The sequence below is a fragment of the Saccopteryx bilineata genome, chromosome 7 (assembly GCF_036850765.1).
Source record: "Saccopteryx bilineata isolate mSacBil1 chromosome 7, mSacBil1_pri_phased_curated, whole genome shotgun sequence".
NCBI lineage: Eukaryota > Metazoa > Chordata > Mammalia > Chiroptera > Emballonuridae > Saccopteryx > Saccopteryx bilineata.
The window spans coordinates 71,982,011-72,003,382 of record NC_089496.1 but is presented as its reverse complement, the minus strand read 5'-3'; the positions used below and the strand labels follow the sequence as shown (position 1 = coordinate 72,003,382).

The following is a 21,372-nucleotide window of genomic DNA, read 5'->3' as shown; positions in this document are numbered from 1 at the left end:
CTGGCTGTATCCCTCACTGAATTTCACAGCTCCAATCTGGCCCTGTTCTTCTGCACACTACCTGGAATAAAACATCAGTTGGTTTTCTTTTACTTCCAATCAAGTACAGAACAATACTTTTATGTAATACAGTTAAAATTAATTCTTTAAAAATGAATTATTAGCCCTGGCCTGCTAGCTCAGTTGGTGTCATCTCAATACCCTCAGTTTGTGGATTCAATCCCCGGTCAGGGCACATACAAGAATCAACCAATGAATGCATAAATAAGTGGGATAACATATCGATGTGTCTTTCTCTTCCTTCCTCTCTCTCAAAAATCAATCAATAAAATCTTTTTAAATGTGTTATTAGAAAAGTTCAAAAGCAATCACTTGCAAAATATAAGACCAGCTTTTTATGACTAGATTTAAAGTCATAAAAGTTATAAAAAATATAATAAGAAGAAACCTAACCTAGGAAAACAAAGAAAAGAATGATAAAACCTCTATGTGTTGCCCATTGAATGTCTGCATACAGGTGATTAATATACAGAATTGCTACTATACACATGAATTCTTGTCACTTTGCACTGTTATCTAAACCAATAATCAGGAAGCACATAGTGATTATACATATCAAATACCTGCATACACTTTGAAAGACCAATGTGTATATCAGTTTTAAGGTTTTAAAAAATGTATTGATTGATATGAGAGAGAGACAGAAACATCAATCTGTTCTTGTATGTTCAGTGAGGGATTGAACTTGCAATCTCGGGACAATACTCTCAACAAATGAGCTATCCAGCCAGGGCTCAGTTTTAACTTTTTAATGTGACAGACATATTGCTTTTTTTGTGTTAGTTTATCTAATCTAGGTGGGATTGACAGCAGTGACACAACAGAATATAGTGTAGATGTCAGGTTATTTATTTTTTACTTCTGTAGAAAATGAGGCAAGTGATGTTACTTTTCAAACATCATTTCCAATACTTTATCAATAGCCAATATGAACAGTTTATCCCATAAAGTTATAGTTTTGATCTAATCATTTCCTATGTGTGGATCTTCTCTTGATGAAAAATGAAACAGAAAATATCCTATCAGATTTGTAAGGTGTTCGGAGTTGACCTTTTCACAGATATGCGGCATCATGGATTTCATCAACTTTGTTGATAATTATTAAGTAATGAAGCATATTTTCCTAATTGTAGACAATCTCTTCTTCCAAGCTTGTATCCCTTCCTTGTGTGAAAGTATCAGGATGATTAAAAATACTCCAGATATCAAACAAAAATATAGACCCAGCTGTCTGATTCACAACCTGAAAAAGTTGAGGCCAAACCACTCTCTTATTTTGCAAAAAGACTAACAGTTTATGCTGTAGTTCAAACATTCCCACAGACCTTCCCCTTAGATGACAACCAGCATATAGTTCTACTTGTTTATGATCAGCTTGCATATTTTCACAGAATAGAGAAAATAATCTCAGCTGAATACATTTGTTAGCCTTTAAGGAATCAACACTTTTTTTTTTTTTTTTTTTTTTTTACAGAGACAGAGAGAGAGTCAGAGGTATAGACAGGGACAGATAGACAGGAACGGAGAGAGATGAGAAGCATCAATCATTAGTTTTTCGTTGCGCGTTGCGACTTCTTAGTTGTTCATTGATTGTTTTCTCATATGTGCCTTGACCAGCAGACTGAGTAACCCCTTGCTGGAGCCAAGGACCCTGGGTCCAAGCTGGTGAGCTTTTACTCAAGCCAGATGAGCCCGCGCTCAAGCTGGCAACCTCAGGGTCTCGAACCTGGGTCCTTCCACATCCCAGTTCAATGCTCTATCCACTGCGCCACCGCCTGGTCAGGCGGAATCAACACTTTTTACCATGTCACATAGTGGACAAAAATTCAGCTGGCTGAACTAACTAACTTCCTTCCTTCCTTCCTTCCTTCCTTCCTTCCTTCCTTCCTTCCTTCCTTCCCTCCTTCCTTCTTCCCTTCCCACCCTCCCTCCCCTTCTTCCTTCCTTCCCTCCTTCCCTCCCTCCCCTTCTTTCTCCCTTCCTTCCTTCCTTCCTTCCTTCCTTCCTTCCTTCCTTCCTTCCTTCCATCCTTCCTTCCTTCCTTCCTTCCTTGGTGAGGGGAAGAGAACATGACTTTCTCAGTGAAGGAAGCAGCATGTTGATTTACAAGCTGGTGCAAGCTTCTTAATCTGAATAAATTCCCAGATGTTTTCCTATCTTTCCAGCGGCTTCAACAGAACCTACTCCTGTACAAACCCTAAACTGCATCTGCTGACACTGACCACATACTTTGATGAGATGGCCCTATCAAACTGCTATAAAATTTTCTTAATATCCATTTGTAGTTGCCACACACATCTCCTCCTGGAAGGTAACGGTGTGCGGACCTGCACAGTTCCGGATCACACTTTGAGTAACATGCTCCACGTGATTCTTACTCCAAATTCCAGTGAGCACACCCTCCCCTCATCTCTTCAAGCCCAGAAGTGGTAACAGCCTGCCTGCTTTAGGTCACTGCGCTATTCCTGGGCTTCCCCTACAAAGGCATCGTTATAAATTACTATTTTGTTAATAAACCTCCTCCTTGAATTATCCTAGTTGAAGTGTTTTCTCTTGGGAAATGTTTTCTGTTCCAGCCCAGAGGAAATACACAATACATCTTTACTAAATAAATAACCAGATACAGCATTGGATGAATAAGATGATGTTCTGCAGGGGGCTCAGAAAAGAAGCCCAAAGGCACAACATGAACTGTATCCCGTCCTGAGATGGTCATTATTCTCTCTAGATCTGGAGGGCTAGACCAGAGCCAGCACTGGCTCGTACAAAGCCTTTGGATAAGTCAGAAAAAGGCACAGACTCCTCCTTGTGTTTGGAGGAAGCAGCCCCCAAACACAAGGCTTGAAGCGTCGAATGTGGGCTGGCTTTCGGCCACCAAGCCGGGCACTCTTTGCTTGAACAAAACACACAATCTTAATGCAGCTGGAATATGCTAAGCTGAGCAAGGTGGCAGGTCACTCCATCTCAGAAATGTGACAAATGCCTGACCTGTGGTGGCGTAGTGGATAGAGTGTTGGCCTGGAATGCTGAGGTTACTGGTTCATAACCCAGAACTTGCCTGGTCAAGGCACATACAAGAAGCAACTATGAATTAATGCTTCCCACTCCTCGTCCCCCCCATTCCCTTTCTCTCTCTCTCCTCTCTCTAAAAATCAATAAATAAAATCTTAAAAAAAAAAAAAAAAAGAACTGTGACCAAGTAAGCATGATTCTCTGAGGAAGCCTATGATAGCTCACATTTTCTTCTTAGCTTCCTACATGTGGGAAGATCTGTGCCTTGCTGGCATAGATCAAATAGGTAGTATTATAATCCAATTTGGCCACAGGTTCTCTGGGGGCAAATACTTCTTGTAGTTCTAGATATAACTGTGCTGCTTAGGGACGCCTGTCAGACCCCCAGACTGAAGGACTTGTGACTGAGAGTAGCCCGGGGCAGCGGGAAGCTAGGTTTTTCTGGCCAGAGCTGGGCGCCACTTGCACAGAGGGTGCATGGATCTCTGGGGTGCACTGGGGTTCAGGGAAGGAATAGTTCAAGGAGTGGGATGGGAAAACCAGACAACTTGTCAGTGTGTGATTCAGACCTTCCTGTTGTAGAGAAGTGATTTAGTTTGACATGAATTTCCAGAATGCCTGACACACCCACATTCGAGCGGGCCCAAACCCATCCTGGAGCCTGTGCTGAACAAGCTGAGGGTTTGTGTGGTGCTGAGAGCTTTGGGAATGGGAAAAGTTCAGGGACTTGCATTAAATTGTCTCCATGATCCTTGAACCTCAGAAAGGAAGTTGTTTCAGGAGGACTTGTTTCCTGTCTTTGCTGGAAGCTTGGCACATCTTAACCTCTCTTCTTTCTTAATCTCCTGAGCAGATCCATCAACTGCTGGCTTGGTGGTGATGACAGGGAGTTTGCTCTTCAATCAGACTAGAGGTGGTGAGGTTGGCAGGACCTGGGAAGGGTGAATCTGGAAGCCCAGGGAAGGCATTGCTCTTTCTTCTAGAACTGGAGTCAGCACAGAAAGTACTCGCTGCACTTGGAAACTGCAGAAATCTTAGTCTATTATCTCTTTGTGTGAAGGAGTGGACACTGAAGCTCAATGACATGTTTTATTGCTGAAGAGTTCCCAGAAAATGATGAAAGCAGGGTTAGAACTCATGTCTGTGGCTGTTAATCCAATGTGATTTCCTACTCTGCTGTGCTGCCTCTTAAAATAGCTTTCTTGTCACTCACTCCTTCATTTATTCATTAAAGGCTCTGAGGCCAGACAGGAATGGAGCTTTCAAATGACTGAAAACAGACCCATAACCTATCAATGGTCAGAAGGAGGGCAGTTAAAATGGTTTGAGAAGGTACACAGAGTTCAGTCGTTCAAAGCTGTGAGAGCCATGGTCAAGATGTTAAACTTTTTCCTCAGAGCAATGGGGAACGAGTGAAGGGTTTTAAACATAGAAATGTTATGATCAAATTTCAAATGTTTACTTTACTGATTTCAGAGAGAGAATAAGAGAGAAAGAGAGGAACATCAATCTCTTCCTGTATGTGCCCTGACCAAGGGTTGGACCGGCAACTTGTATGCTTTGGGACAGTGCTCTAACCAACTGAGCTATCTGGCCAGGGCATGTTATGATCATGTTTTAAAGGACCACAGAGAAGATGGCACTGTCAGGAAGCAAAAGTAGTTTCAGGAAATTACTTCAGAAGCTATTGCAAATCCCAAGAGAAAGAAGATGGTAGCTTGGACCAGGGCAGGCCTAGCAGGTATGAAGAGAAGTTAGAGAGACATCCAATGATACTGAGAAGGTAGACCCACAGAACTTGGTACTAAATGAATATGAAAAGCGAGGAAGACATCAGTGGAATGTTTATGAAAGTAGGACACGTGCAGGAGGAGCTGGTTCCAGGAAAGAGTGGGTTTGGACACATTATGTTTGAGGAGCCTGGGAGACAAGGGGGAGAAGATCCAGAGAAGACAGTTGGATATATAGGCCTGCTGTGAAGAAACGTGGTCTGCCTTTGAAATAGAAATTTGGGGGTAATGTCATAGAGACTATACTTGAAGCCATGGAAGAGATTGTTTAGGAAGAGAGGCTAGGCCAAGAAGAAAAGACACAAAGGAAATAACCACAGGATATATTCCATCACAGGAAGTAGTGTACACTTAAGAATACCTAACACCTTTATTTTTAAATTCCGTGCAGGTTCTTAAGCTGTTGGTCTTCAGTTTCAAACTCTCCCTTTTAAACTCTGCTTCGGTCACTGGGACCACAGAGCATATTTCTCTTTGGCCTGCAGGGCAGTAGGGGCTGCATGAAAGAGACGGAATGGTGGGAAGAAGGAGAGGGTGTTGGCATTTGGGGCTGCAAGGCTGACATCCCTGGGGGATGTTGCGAGACTGGGACTGAAAGTGTATAAACGCTGCAAATGGAACTTCTGCTCCTGGACCAGCTGTCATCTCTAGAATGCTGACAGGAACAGGAAGCAAGAAAAAGAAAAGAACAAGTCTCTCTTTTGCCATGTCCCCCAAATACCAGCACTTTGTTACCTCAATTGACACAGAGTATTTCTCCCACTCCTGCTCCTCTTCCCATTCCAAAATAAATAAATACAAATAAAAATAAAGCACTGCTTGCCATTCTGTTTCCACACTTTCTGGTCTTTGTGGTGTTCATGTTGCCTTCACTCCTATAAGCTCCTTGATTCTTTATTTCTTTTAGAGCTAGCAAACTGCTTTGTGCATAGTTGGAACAAAGTAAGTGTTTGAATGATGAAAATATGAACCTTGTATACAACACACAAAGAAACCGAGACCACAGTTAGGGGATGTAACTGGCCACATGTTCCATGGAGAGGGACCAGGGACACCAGAATTGGCTCATGAGCTTTTTGACCACAATTTCATACAATTTCCAGGTATTTGCGTCTTGATCTGAAAATCCAGTATAAAGGCAGGAGATAAATGATTTAGTTGGTCACTAACACTAAAATCAAAGATAGGAGTTTTATTACAAGCCAGAGTCCAAACCTGCGAAAATTTTAGCTTAGAACAGTTTCTGGCTGAGTTGGCTGCAGCAGAAAAATGAGTCACTTGTGCACTTCAATGGGGTAGGAGTGAAGCGCCTCTTGGGGGGCCCTGTGGTTGTCTGGGCATATGTGGCCACATGCTTGTGTGTGCACACTTCAGACGGGAAGACGTCCTCTCGGCTTGCCTGAGATGCCAGTGAAACTGGATCACTGCTCTCACAATTTCTTCGCAGTCTCTTTAACATCTCGTGGCTCTCACTTCTGGAAGGCCGTGTTCACTCAGTGACTGCTTATGTTCCCTCTGTCCTGGGGATGGGCTTTGTGCTACAGACAGGTGACCAAGGCAAAACCAACAATATATGTGCTAGAACAGGTAAGGTACTGGAAAACTGGAGGAAGGGAGAATTTTTTAATTTCTATTTTTTTATTTTAGCCAGAGATTTTAGGAGAGAAAAAGAGACATGTGCCCTGCCCAGGAATCCAACTGGCAACCTCTGAGCTTTGGGCAGATGCTCTAACCAGCGGAGCTATCAGGCCAGGGCAGGAAAGGAGAGTTTAAATTTAATTTAGGGGACTAGGGAAGGCTTGATACTTTGGAGCAGCCCTACAGGAGATGTTGGAACAGAAGAGCATATTCCACATTCAAATTCTTTCTTGCCAGTGGTGATTCCTCTCACTCCTTTTTTCATGCTGAAGTTGCTCTGTCTTCACAGAGGTTTTCTGACCTCACATATGTTATTCTCATGGTCCTTCATGGACTGCCAGGAGTCCAAAGACAAAGTTTTCAACTAATTTTCCCTTGTCTTCTGACTTCTGTATTTATCTGTATTGCCTTTCCCCAAGCCTGTCTTGCTGAAATCAAGGCATTCATTCAGTATGAGGACGCTCAACAACCCTCCACTCGAATTCAACATTTCTTTGCGTCTTTCCCTTTCTCTTCCCACCTCATCCTAGTTGGAAGGGGAATTCCTTCCCATCAGTTACTCTTCTCCAGTCCTTTGGCTCCTCTTCCAGGACCTAGTTCTATGCCTCCTCATCTCCCCTTTTGTACCTTCAGTGTTCTTTAAAAAAAAAAAAAGATTTTATTTATTGATTTTAGACAGAGAAGAGAGAGAAAGATGGTGAGGGAGGAGCGGGAAGCATCAACTCACAGCTGCTTCTTGTGTGTGCTTTGACTGGGCAAGCCTGTGGCTTCAAACCAGCGACCTCAGCATTCCAGGTTGATACTCTATCCACTGTGCCACCGCAGGTCAGGCACCTTCAGTTTTCATTGCCTATAAATGGCTCTTTCCTTCAGGGTAGATCCAGGTTTTGTAGAACCTGAAGCTTATTCAATCGTGGGAGCTCCCTTCAAGAAAAAGAATACAAAGTTAGGAAGAAAAGTTAACATTTACTTAGAAGGGGGCTGTGTAAACATAAAAAGCCTTAAAGCCTGAGCTTCACAGTAAATCCAGCTTTCTCTGTGCTATACTAAAAACTAACCCTTAAGCTTCCCTTTGCTTTGCTACTGCAGGTGACTGTTCCATTTCCCTTTCTCATCATGCTGAAGCCTTTCAAGGAATTAGTCTACACCCACTGCCTTCACTTCCCCATGTCCACCATCCTATTGCTGTAGTTTTCTCTAGGATACCATTGACCTCCTAATCCCTGAAGCTCATGGCTTTTTCTTGGCCCTGATCTTTCTTGTCCTTTCCACCAATAACTCAACACACAGGTCATCCTGACTTCTCTGATGCCTCCTTTCCTACTGAACTACCACCATGGGCCTTCTTCAGGGTCTTATCAATAACCCAAGTTGTCTTCCATCCCCTGTGGCTCAGTGATCACACCCACATCCATGGCTTCCACCATCACTCCCACCATCACTCCCTATGGCTGATCAACAATTACATATTCCTGGCTCTGACTTTCCTTATATACTCCAGGACTATGATAGAAATTTCTTGAGGTCCCATCAGCACCTCAAATTCCTCTTCCTCTTGCTTTGTCCCTAGCATCACTCCCTCCTAGAAGCCTGCTCTAGAAATTTCAAAGTGAATCTGACCTGTGGTGGTGCAGTGGATAAAGTGTCGACCTGGACTGCTGAGATAGCTGGTTCCAAACCTTGGGCTTGCCAGGTCAAGGCACATTTGAGAAGCAACTACGAGTTGATGCTTCTCACTCCTCTCCCCTCTTCTCTCTCTCTCTCTAAAAATCAATAACTAAAAAAAACCCCCCAAAATATCAAAACACTTAAAAAAAACTATATATATAAAAAAAGAAATTTCAAATGCTACATTAAACAAAACAAAACTTCTCTCTCTCCATCCCTGCATCGACTCTAAAATCTAGCAGGCCCTGGCCAGTTGGCTCAGTGGTAGAGCGTCGGCCTGGCGTGCAGAAGTCCCAGGTTCGATTCCCGGCCAGGGCACACAGGAGAAGCGCCCATCTGCTTCTCCACCCCTCCCCCTCTCCTTCCTCTCTGTCTCTCTCTTCCCCTCCTGCCGCCGGGGCTCCATTGGGGCAAAGATGGCCCAGGCGCTGGGGATGGCTCCTTGGCCTCTGCCCCAGGTGCTAGAGTGGCTCTGGTCGCAACAGAGCGACGCCCCGGAGGGGCAGAGCATCGCCCCCTGGTGGGGAGAGCATCGCCCCTAGTGGGCGTGCCTGGTGGATCCCTGTCTGGCGCATGCGGGAGTCTGTCTGACTGTCTCTCCCCATTTCCAGCTTCAGAAAAATACAAAAAAAAAAAAAAGTGTAAAATCTAGCAGGTAAACTTGGAAATACGGCTAGAGCCGGTGTATTCCTTTCTACTCCCACAACCACTTATTCTACATCAATGTTTCTCACTATTGACTTGGACCAATCCAAAAGGTTCACTGTTTGGAGCTTGATGTGAATTGCCCCATTGAATTTAGAATCTGGGTTCCCTGCTTCTTCATGGTGGCAACTTCATAGTTTTAAACCCACTGTAATCCTTTTACATACTAATGCCAGATAAATCTTGTGTGTGTGTGTGTGTGTTTTACAGAGACAGAGAGAGTCAGAGAGAGGGACAGACAGACAGGAACGGAGAGATGAGAATCATCTATCATTAGCTTTTCGTTGCGTATTGCAACACCTTAGTTGTTCATTGATTGCTTTCTCACACGTGCCCTGACCCCGGGCCTTCAGCAGACTGAGCAACCCCTTGCTCGAGCCAGCGATCTTGGATCCAATGAGCTTTTTGCTCAAACCAGATGAGCCCGCGCTCAAGCTGGCGACCTCGGGGTCTCGAACCTGGGTCCTCGGTATCCCAGTCCGACACTTTATCCACTGCGCCACTGCCTGGTCAGGCTGCCACATAAATCTTTTAAAAAGTGATGACTCCCACTGAATGAAATTGTAGTCATTGGCATGGTGTTTCAGGTGTCCAATTACATCCTAGTTTTATCATCTTCTTGGCCTCTTTCTGTACTGTTTAATCAACCAGGCTCTTGGATGATCTCTGAACATAACCATACTTTTATGCAGGTAATTTCTAGAATGAATCTCTTTCTCCCCTGATAGGTTCAGTAGTTTGAACCTCTTGTCACATGTGATCTGATGTGTCTGTAGTAGCCACTATGATCGACTCCCTAAGATCTATTCCATTCCAAATGATGGGAGTTCAGTGAGTGGTCCCATCCATTTACCTGGTTTAGGGATGGGCATGTGACACATTTCTGGTCAATGACACAAAAGAGAAGTCAGTTGGGTGGATTTTTGGAAAGGTCCTCATGTCTTGGAAGGAGACATGGGAAACATGTCTATGGACATATTTTGACTCTGGATATTATGTTTGGATATGACCCTCAAGAACAGTTATAGCTACTTTGCTCTCATCCTGACAAAGGAGATGGAAGAAATCTGGGCTCTTGATGACATTATTGAAGCTCTAATCAGCTAATCCTGGAGCCTACCCTGGCTCTGGACTTCCTATTTTATGGAGTAATACATTTCTTTATTTTCTAAGCTACATTAAGTCACAGTTTTCTGGTCATTGCAGCCTAAAGAACCAGGAAACAGTGTTTTCTTTCCAATGCTAGCCTTTGAGCTTCCTGAATTCAGGGACTATCTTTCTGGCCCTTTTAGGGCTTGGCACACAGCAGATGCTCAAAAATGATTGTGAAACTTATTTTGTTTTTGTTTTCGTATTTTTCTGAAGTTGGAAATGGGGAGGCAGTCAGACAGACTCCCACATGCGCCCGACCGGGATCCACCCGGCATGCCCACCAGGGGGCGACGCTCTGCCCACCAGGGGGCGATGCTCTGCCCCTCCCGGGCGTAGCTCTGTTGCATCCAGAGCCATTCTAGCGCCTGAGGCAGAGGCCATAGAGCCATCCCCAGTGCCGGGGCCAACTTTGCTCCAATGGAGCCTTGGCTGCGGGAGGGGAAGAGAGAGACAGAAAGGAAAGAGACGGGAAAGGGTGGAGAAGCAGATGGGCGCTTCTCCTGTGTGCCCTGGCCGGGAATCGAACCTGGGACTCCTGCACGCCAGGCTGACGCTCTACCATTTAGCCAACCGGCCAGGGCTGATTGTGAAATTTATATGTACATATATATTTCTGAGCTATAACTAGTAAAAGCATTTACAATTTATAAAGCTATTTTATCCTAGCAATTTAGAGCTAATAAAATAAAGCTTGACATATCAAATAACTTGTTCAAGGCATTTTATTTCTCAGTCATACCAAATTCTGAACAGATTGTTCTCCTTTGTCTCAAGCCCTTGTCTGTGACTTCCACGCCTATCTAGGGCCCCAAGTGGGACTGAAGGCAAAAGAAAGCATCAAGCCACTTCACTGCTTAACCCAGTAATAATACCAATACAGTATCCCAGTTATTTGTCTGAGAGTTCAGGGCTGGAACCCTTTTTCCTCCAAGTCCCTGTTCATAGTGGGATCTCTAGTGCCAGGGCCACGAAACCCCATAAATATGCTTTTTATGCATAAGTATTTTTACCAGGAAGACAGAACATAGCTTTTATTAAATTTTCAAAGGGGTCTCTGACCCCCCCCAAAAGGTTAAGAAGCACTAGAACATGATATCTCAGAATTAAATACAAATAAAAGCATTTAAAATGTTCCTCATTCGGTGGACTTAGTATCTCCCGTGTTGTTCTGTATTTTGTCAGACCAGAGACCACTGGGAGGTCATGAAGCAGGAGACCTTAGGGGATAGGAGAGCTAGGAACCTCTAGGCAGGACCAGTGTAAAAGAAAAATGCAGGGGCCTGTGTTGAAAAAACTATTGAGAATTTCAAGATGTTACAGCAGAGCATTAAATGAAGAAGACTCTTCTAAGCTAGGTCCCGCCTCTAGTACTTATTCCTAAACACACTGCTATTGCGTGTCCGGTTGTGTTGTATTCCTTTGCCATGTAGTCCTTTGTCCAATTGTGGAGCCTCTACTCTAGATTGTGCCAGGGGCTGTGTCAATGTTGGGGAGTACAGACAGGAGCATCCATTCAGTCACATTGGGTAACCACATAGAAAAGGCCTTGTTCCAGGTCCTGGGGTTGCAGCTCGGTTGAAGACATTGGTGTTGGGCAGATAATGAACAAAAGAACAGGAAAAAGGTCGGATAGTAATAGGTGCTGAAGTGATTCAGGGTGATTGGGTGGCATTTTGACATGGAGTGGTCAGCGAGGCTCTGAGATGACCTCTGAGCCGGCCCCACGGGGGATGAGAGTGCCATGGCCACCGTGAGGACTAGGGCAAAGGTTCCACAGAAGGGAGAAAATGAACGCGGAGAGAGCGGAGCTGCGGATGAGCGGAACGTGACCTGACCGGACCAAGTCGTCGCCATGGGTATAGCGCGCCGCAGAACTCGGGGGCAAAGGGGGCGGGGCGCGGGCGCGCTGACCGCGTGCACGCGCGGGGCGGGGCTAAGCTTGCGGCAGGGCGGGGCAGGGCGGGTTTGAGCGGGGCGGGGCGTGGGGCGCGAGGCCGGGTGGGCGGCCTCTGCCGGCGGCGGGGCGGGGTGGCGTTGCCCTCTTCAGTCTCGGGCTGCCGCCTCCTGCCGGCCGCGTCGGTTACAAAGGCCGCTGCCCGGCCGGTCCCCTTCACCCTCTTCCGGCCGTGACGGCGGCGCGGGCTCGGCTCCCCGCCGGAGATGAGGGGAGGATGTCGGTGTCGGGACTCAAGGCTGAGCTGAAGTTCCTGGCGTCCATCTTCGACAAGAACCACGAACGGTTCCGCATCGTCAGCTGGAAGCTGGACGAGCTGCACTGCCAGTTCCTGGTGCGGCCGCCGGGCAGCGCGGCCTCGGCGCTCACGCTGCACTGCAACATCACGGTGCGGCGGCCGGGCCGGGCCGGGGCCGGGGGGACAGGGGACAGGGACGACCCGGACAAAGAGGCCCGCCCGGGGGTCCGGCCGCCGCCACGCGAGGCTCGGGGTGGGAGGCGGCGCGGTCTTGTCGCCCCAGGGCTGGGCCGCTGCCCATTCGCGGCCAGGTCGCTGCCGGGGTGAGGAGGTGACGGGAGCTGAGGTGACGGGGGGCGAAGTGACGCGGGGGGAGGTGACGGGAGCTGAGGTGAGGGGACGGCGGCGCGCCGGGGTCGCCATGGCTGCGCTCGCTGCGCGGGCGGCGGGGGACCGGGACAGAGGCCCTGGAGTTGTCCGCCTCGGGGCATCAGGCCGTGCATCCAGCCTTCGCCTGTCGCAGCCGCCTTTTGGGAGGAGCTGGCCCGAACCCGCGGCGGCCGCGGGAGGTGCGGGCGCCGTGCCGCCGCGCAGGTGCCCTGAAGGAGTACAATTTACTTCCTGTCACAGGGCCGACGGGACCCTCACGCTCACTTTCAGTGACGCGGGGGCTCCTCAGGGACTCGGGGCTGGGGAGCCAGCGGAGGGGCGGACTTGCTCCTCGGAGCGTTCGGTGAGGCCCCGGTGGCAGAGCCAGCCCGGGGTCTTCCCTCTCTTCCATGGAGTCAGTGGATGCTCGGGAGTTGGCAGAGGCCTGGAAGTGACCCTGAATAACATTAAAATAGGTTTCAGACTGCTATCTGGGGGAGCAGGTGTGTATTTCCGGAAAAACCAGTTCAGTCAAGCGCTGTCCTGAGGAGAGAAATCGTTTATTGAGCATCTTAAGTGTTCCTGGCACTGGTTTGCAGAATCGGGCAGAGCAGTCCCTGCTTTCAGAGCTGCGTCTTCTTGGGGAAGAGGTTTTTACAACAAGGTGTTACCCAGTTCTGTGGTGTCATTATGAAAGCCGGGGACAGCACTTGATTTTGGCTTTGCTGGGGGGGGGTGAGGGGCGCTTCAGTGGATGTTTTAGGACAGCTGACAGTAGTTGTTCCTTCACAGGTGAGTAGGATTTTGAAGGGAACCAGAGAGCATTTCATGCAGGATGTTTTAGGACAGCTGACAGTGGTTGTTCCTTCACAGGTGAGTAGGATTTTGAAGGGAACCAGAGAGCATTTCATGCAGAGAAAACTCCAAAAAAGACACTAAAGCTTGAGAAAGTGTAGCTTGCTTAGACGTAGGAGCAGAGAAGTTACCATGAGACTCTAGAATCCCAGCATGAAGGAGAAATTTTCCAACAGCGGGAAACTGGAAGTATGTAGTAATAATGAGCGTGAAGTAGGTGATATTAAGGAGACTGGCGTCAATGGTGATTATTCTGGTAGAATTTGGGGTATTGGCCAAAAAAAATTTACAGGGCTGGTTTGAATGATAGGAGACTGAACTTGTAAGATTGTGGGGAGCCACTAAGTTGTTCAGATAACTTGGGAAAATGTGTTTGCCATCCAGGACTAGGAGTGGCTCTCTGCAGTGGGTGCATTAGGAAATGTGTGTGTGGTTTTGGTTATCCCAGTGGGGGTAGGGGGGGTGCTGGTAATGGTGCTGTGCTTGCATTTAGTGCCTGGGTACAGGAATTCCAGATGACTTGTGATTTTCAGGCAGTCTGCCACAACAAAGAATTATCCCACCTTCAATGCCCGCGGTGACCCATTGACCATGTTGGAAGCTTGCAAGGAGTCGTCTATACACAAAGATATTGACTGATTACCTGGATTAGTAAGTGGAGCAAGAAGTGAATTAGGCACCCAGTGGAAGGAGGATTTAATGGGGACTAGTATAATGGTACCACTAGTGGACACTATTCAAATTGAAGTGCTAGGCCCTGTTTTCCGCCTGTTTGCCAAGAAGCACCCTTATGTAGTTTCTGTAATGGTTTTAGTGAATGATTCTTTGCTAGTTGTTTCTTATACACATGCATGCCAACTTCTGAATAATCTAAAGATACTCTGTCCTTTGTTCTTTCAGGCTTCTGTATCAGCAGTTTGTCCCATGTGGAATCTGCCCCCTCACCCCATCTCAATCTGTCTTTCCATGTCTGATCATCCCTCAAGGGTCTTCTCGTCATACTCAGTTTATGCTGATATTTATTTCTCCTTTCTTACTTTTATAGTCCTTACTGTCTACTGCTTTGGTTATGTTTTCTTATGTTCTTTTGTAATAGTTTGGATGTTTGTCTTAAAAAAAATTTTTTTATGGTGGCAAGGGAGAGTATTCTATAATTACGCTTTTTATCTTCCATTCAGTAAATACAGGGTTGGGCAAAAGTAGGTTTACAGTTGTGAATATGGAAAATAATACGTTAATAAATAAGAATAAACTGTGTTTCACATATTCACAACTGTAAACCTACTTTTGCCCAACCCTGTATTCTATTGACTATATGATCACCATTCTAGTTATTCTATTTGAAAAAAAATCTGAATTATTGTGTAAGTTAACTGACAAGAGTTTGTCAAAAGTGTAGAGATAACATCAAGATAGTGTCATGGATACTCACTATCGAGTCACTGAGGGCTTGATAGGAAATTTGTAATTTGACTAAAAGGCTTAGTTTTAAGTCGTAAATACATTTTTAAGAAGTAAAAAACAGCCTGACCAGGTTTTGGCGCAGTGGATAGAGCTTTGGACTGGGACGCAGAAGACTCAGGTTTGAAACCCCAACCAAGGTCACTGGTGTGGGCTCACCAGCTTGAGCGTGTCTTGGCTGGCTTGAGCGTAGAATCATAGACATGACCCCATGGTCTCTGGCTTGAGCCCAAGGTCGCTGGCTTGAGCAAGGGGTTACTCTGCTCTGCTGTAGTGCCCGCCCATCCCCACTCAAGGCACATATGAGAAAGCAATCAATGAACAATGAAAGAGCTGCAACAAAGAATTGATGCTTCTCATTTCTCTCCCTTTCTGCCTGTCTGTCCCTATCTGTCTCTCTCTCTGTCTCTGCCACATTAAAAAAAAAAAGTGATAAATGGAGCATAGATGTTTTACTCTCTAGGCCAAGGGTACTGAGCTATTTTTTTTCCCGTTTTATAAATTTATCCTAATCTTAAATATGAATGGCAAGGAGTGCTATTTTTCAACTTCAAGGAGTCTTTCAGTAATAAAAAAAAACCCACCAAAAAAACACATGGTATAAAAGATTGTCATGCAATTTTAGGTATTATTATTTTTTTTCATTTTAAGTAAATAGATCTAATTGTCAGTCAGTGCTAACATCCACTTGTTCTAATCACACCTAAAGGCAAAACAGCTTGTTTTAATAACCTGTGCAGCCTTATTGGGAGCTAGTATATGACTTTCTTTTAGTCCTTTTGAAATATTTAACATAACTTGGCAACTCTGTTACTCCTTTTATGGACTTCTTGCTGTCTGGGAACTCGTAGAAGGGAATTGCTGTTTTAGAGTAAAAAGTCCCCCCCAGGAAGTAAATTAGCTAGTAAACAAACAAAACCTCATACTTTATTATTTGTGTAGCATAAATCATTACTGTGTCTACATGAGTGGCTATTTTCCAGGCTACTTGTGGTGGAACTTTTTAAAAAAATTAAATTTCTATTTATCATTGCCATAAAGCCCCTCTTCTGCCCCTTCCCCCTTCCCAATAGCAAGATACTAAATTTAAAAACGTTAGAACCCTTGAGTTTACAGGAGAGAGAAAGATTTTTCTTCACGTAATAGCTGTGACCTTAAGCAAATCACTTCTTTTACTGTGTTTTTATATGAAATAAATAATACTTTTGCCTGACATGGGAGCATATATAGGAAAGCTCTGTAGTAATGATAATGTTCTTTAGCAAATATTAAAGTGATGATGACATTCATGGTTGAATAACAGTTTATTTTGAAAATGCTTTACAATAGCTTTTCATGGGAAATAAATCAGTGCCATCAATTTCTTAATTTTTGTTTCTGGTTTTGACACTGATCAAAAGTAGCCCAGCTAAGGTTATACAAAGGAAATAATGAATGAAACTTGACTAAAAAGGGCCTTGGCCGGTTGGCTCAGTGGTAGAGCGTCGGCCTGGCATGCAGAAGTCCTGGGTTCGATTCCTGGCCAGGGCACACAGGGGAAGCGCCCATCTGCTTCTCCACCCCTCCCCCTCTCCTTCCTCTCTGTCTCTCTTCCCCTCCCGAAGCGAGGCTCCATTGGAGCAGAGATGGCCCAGGCGCTGGGGATGGCTCCTTGGCCTCTGCCCCAGGTGCTGGAGTGGCTCTGGTCGTGACATAGCGACGCCCAGGATGGGCAGAGCATCGCCCCCTGGTGGGCAGAGCGTCGCCCCCTGGTGGGCGTGCCAGGTGGATCCCGGTTGGGCGCATGCGGGAGTTTGTCTGACTGTCTCTCCCCGTTTCCAGCTTCCGAAAAATACAAAAAAAACAAAACAAAAAAAAACCCGACTAAAAAGCCCAAGACCTTTTCTTTGGTCTATCCTTCTGGGACAGATAACCTTTCGAAATTAAACTACAGTACTAGAGAATCGTTTGGAATTCCCTGTCATGTTAAGCATCTAAGTGGTACTTTCAAGCCAGAGAAGTCATTGTATTCATTCATCTGACCAATTTATAATATAGAGTCAAATTCCTAGTTATCTACCCTCCCTCATTCCCCCTTTTCTGCTCTTCCTTGAAAGGAACAGATATAGGAAGAGGAGAAGACTTAGGTTTTCATTTTATGAATGGTGTGTCCCTTAGTAATTTGATTTTTTGTTGTTAAAATTCCTTAGATCTGGAAAAGAATAGTATTAGATAAATGTCAGCTGGCTGAGGGATGGGGAGTTGAACTGAAACAGTGCCAAATGTAAGGCATTACTTGAGAGTGAGAGGGATGAAGCAGGGGTCCCTTTTTCCAAGGCCATTGCAATAGTGTTCTGTGCTGTCTTCTAAAAGATTCTGAAAGATGGTAGACTCAGAACCAAGGAAACCATCTAGTGGTTTCTGAACATTAGGTGGTTGGAATCCTCTTCAGCCTTTGTTTTCTCTGCCTCAGTTCATGTAGAATGTTTTGATTAGTTGTAATTTGCTGCGTGGATCACTTAAGCATTTTTTCTGATCACAAGGATATAGATGAATTTTTATTTTGCCTAGTGTTAGTGCTTTCACTCTGCTTCTATGGGCTCTGATCATGTTAGACACTTTGTTGTTTACTTTTAAAATGATGAACAGGGAGCCACTTCTTTCTTTATGTCTTTTTGTAACTCTTTTTTACTTTTGTGAGAGCATTTCTAGTTTTATTAAGGTACTGTATGGTAACTTTGTGAGTTTATTTCGTTTTCTGCTTTACATGTATTGAACAGTAAAGTGTGAAAGTAATGTGTCCCATAACTAGTTTCCAGAAGAATTATAACTATGTGCATCAATTTCCAAAGGTTTTTAAATCCTTGGGGATTCAGCCATGTCCAATCATTTGGAAAGATACCAGAAACTGAGCATTCTGGCAGGCAGTTTTTCTGACAGTTGCTTGATATAGTATAGAGCCACAGACGGTCTCTTAGTGGATTTATGTAGAAAATAGATATAGAAAGTTATTTCTGAACAAGACAGAAATGCCTTTTCTTAAGCAATGACAGGCAAAGAGGTTGGTTTGATTGGTCTCGAGTTGTGTTGTTTCAAATTAGGACAGTACAACATTTTATGATGGCAATGTAGTGATGGCAGAGTGGTGGTGTACTTGTTGAAATTTGTCCACTTATGGTAACCTTTATGGTGGTGGTCACAGACAGTTCATCCTTCAGGCTTTAACATCACTGTACAACTAATAGTAAAATGGAGGAGAAACAAAGGTAGTGAATAATTAGATGCTTAGATAATTGTGCTATATTTATTTAAGTCTAAAATGTTTATAACTGTGGCAAAAAAGAGCTGTGTCAGACACACTTAAACATTAAATGTAAGGGATTATATTGGGATTTATGAGCATCTTCCAATGTTTAAGTATCACAATGTCAGATAGAGAGATACAAAGCTTAGTTGTGAACCTTGTAAAAAATTAGAAAGCTTGAAGTATATGAGAGATTGAAAATAGTAATCCTTAGTCTTAAATATTGGTCATAATTTTAGATGCTTTTTCAAGCAAATTGTGTTTTAAATATTACACTGCACAAACCTTGAACATGAAGAAGTCGAGTTTGTGCTGAAGGTTGTGGTGAGTGGGTATTTTACAACATGGAAAACAAGACATTTTTTTTTTTTTTAGCGAGAGAGAAAGAGAGAGGGGGAGAGAGAGAGAGACCAAGACAGAGACAAGAAAGGAGAGAGATGAGAAGCATCAACTTGTAATTGGTTCACTTAGTTGTTCATTGATTGCTTCTCATATGTGCCTGACCCAGGGGCTCAAGCCAAGCCAGTGACCCCTTGCTCAAGCCAGAGATTTTGGTCTCAAGCCAGTGACCTTGAGATCATGTCAGTGATCTTGTTGTACTCAAGCTGGTGACTCTGCACTCAAGCTGCTAACCTTGGGCTTGGGGTTTCAAACCTGGGACCTCAGTGTCCCAGGTTGATGTTCTATCTACTGTGCCACCACCAGCCAGACATTTTTTTCCCTATTTTAAATAATGGTTTGAACATTAATAACTAGAGCTAAGTCCTTGTTCATATGGGTTATGCCCTTTGAAACTTTCCTAGAAATGATGGCTTCCCATTCTCTTTTTAAATTTTTATTGAATTTATTTGGGTGACATTGGTTAATAAAATTACATAGTTATCAGGTGTACAAAGTCTATATAATACATCATTTGTATATTATATTGTGTGTTCATTACCCCAAGTTGGCTTCCCATTCTTATTGGTGAATTGGTTTCTGGAGATATTGTAACAAATTATGTTGTACAGGAACTTTTATGTCCTTATAGGTAACAGCTTTTATTGATCAGATTGGTAAAAATGTTTGCAAGTGTGCAGTGGCAGTGACATAGGCATTCTCACAGTAATGGCAGAAAGTATAAATGTCTATGACCTTCTAGAATACAAAGCCTGGGTCTCAGGTAAGACCTAGGTTTCTCTGGCTCAGCCCATCTGACAACAAACTATTGGGTGTGAATGGACTGGTAAAGACCTGTGACCAGGTTTTGCATTATGGGAATGAGGTAGGAAACTAGTGCCAGTGGAACCATGTAGGCTGATATTGAATGATGAAGGGAGGTTTCTTTCAAGGAAGAAATTCTGAGAGTAGGGGGAAATGGAGTAGGGGTGGGTGGGCAGGTAGGAAGGCAGCAGCAGTTCTCAAAGGTTTTGGAGTCAAGACTTCTTTATACTATTAGACATGTATTAAGGGCCTCAGGAGCTTTTGTTTATGTAGGTTATCTATCAATATGTATCATTATAAATTAAAACATTTAAAATATTAATTTATTAAGATAAATTATTACATATAAATATAAATGTTTTAATGAAAAATCACCTTTTTAGTTTTTTAGCAAGCGAAAGAGGGACAAACAGGGACAGATAGGGAGAGAGATGAGAAGCATCAGTTCATACCGTGTTTCCTCGGAAATAAGACAGTGTCTTATATTAATTTTTGCTCCTAAACATGCGCTAGGACTTATTTTTATTTCTAAGCTTGAAAAAAATTGCACTAGGTCTTATTTCCGAGAGATGTCTTATTTTGGGGGAAACGGTAATTGCAGACCTTCGTTGTTCATTGATTGCTTTCTCATATGTGCCTTGACTGGGGAGCTCCAGCTGAGCCAGTGACCCCTTACTCAAGCCAGTAAACCTGTGCTCAAGCTGGTGAGCCTGCACTTAAGCCAGCAACCTTGGGGTTTGGAACCTGGGTTCTCAGCATCCCAGACGGACACACTATCCACTGCACTACCGCCTAGTCAGGCTCACCATATTTTTTTTTTGGTGACCGTGACAGACAGAGAGAGGGACAGACAGGAAGGGAGAGAGATGAGAAGCATCAATTCTTCATTGCGGCACCTTAGTTGTTCATTGATTGCTTTCTCAGATATGCCTTGACTGGGGGGCTCCAGCAGACCGAGCAGACCCCTTGCTCGAGCCAGCGACCTTGGGCTCAAGCTGGTGAGCCTTGCTGAAACCAGATGAGCCCGTGCTCAAGTTGGCAACCTTGGGGTCTTGAACCTGGGTTCTCCACGTTCCAGTCTGACTTCTATCCACTGCACCACTGCCTGGTCAGGCTCACCATATTTTTTTAATCAAAAAATTTTAATGAAACTAGTGGCACAATTTTACATTGTTTGTAAAACCTTTGATCCCTGTTCTGTTGTTTGCTTCTGCATTCAATCTGTTGTGTATCTGTTGTGAGACATTGTTACAGTTGAAATAATATGAAGAAAATCAACTTCACCCAGTTATCTGGTTAGAAAAAAGAATATGGCCATTTTAGATAATCTTGGATTTCTTTTTGGATATTCCACGGGTCTTGGTCTTACTTGAACTTTAAGTGGATCTTTAATCCTTGCATGATAGTATATCATTATGCATTGGTTATTTGGAAAATACTGGTTTACTTAAAATCTTCTAATTGTTGATACATTTTATTATATAATATGAAAACATTATATTCTTTGCTATCACCATAAACCTCATCAGACTACTCCTTGCAAGCTGTCAAGCTCCCAGTGGTAGATAGACGTTTTCCAGAATTTTAATTTTTGCTTGAAAGCTTGAATTTTATTATTGGCAATAAATACTATTCTTTGTTCTCCTTGAAATGACAGGCTCTTTTCATTCACTTTTGAGAAAACATCTGTCCAAAACCCAGGTAGAAATAACCATTGTTTGTTGGTCATCCTTCTAAGTAAAAATGGTGTTCGGTTAAAGTGGTTAGTTCAGCTTACGATTCAATCACTCAAGTATTCTGTAGGCATGCTCATGTGTGCTTCCCAGTTCATCATTTGTGGTATTAAAAATATATATATATAAGGATTGAGATTTAGTGAAATAGCCTTTACTGCTTCATCTCAGACATTCTTTCTTTTAAGCACCTGAATGATTGGTGTTGAGAAATAGCAGGACTAGACCAACAGTTTTATTCACCATTGTAT

At 44.1% G+C, this 21,372-nt stretch overlaps 1 protein-coding gene across 2 annotated transcripts in view; it reads left to right on the top strand.

The window, feature by feature from the left end:
- The first annotated feature begins 12,033 nt into the window (after positions 1 to 12,033).
- Positions 12,034 to 21,372, top strand: part of UBE2Q2 (ubiquitin conjugating enzyme E2 Q2) — a 60,728-nt gene continuing 51,389 nt past the window's right edge. For both annotated transcript variants that reach the window (XM_066238615.1, XM_066238614.1), the window contains exon 1: positions 12,034 to 12,367. In XM_066238615.1, the coding sequence (XP_066094712.1) occupies positions 12,197 to 12,367 (171 nt within the window). In that variant the 5' untranslated portion in view covers positions 12,034 to 12,196. The remainder of the gene's footprint in view (positions 12,368 to 21,372) is intronic.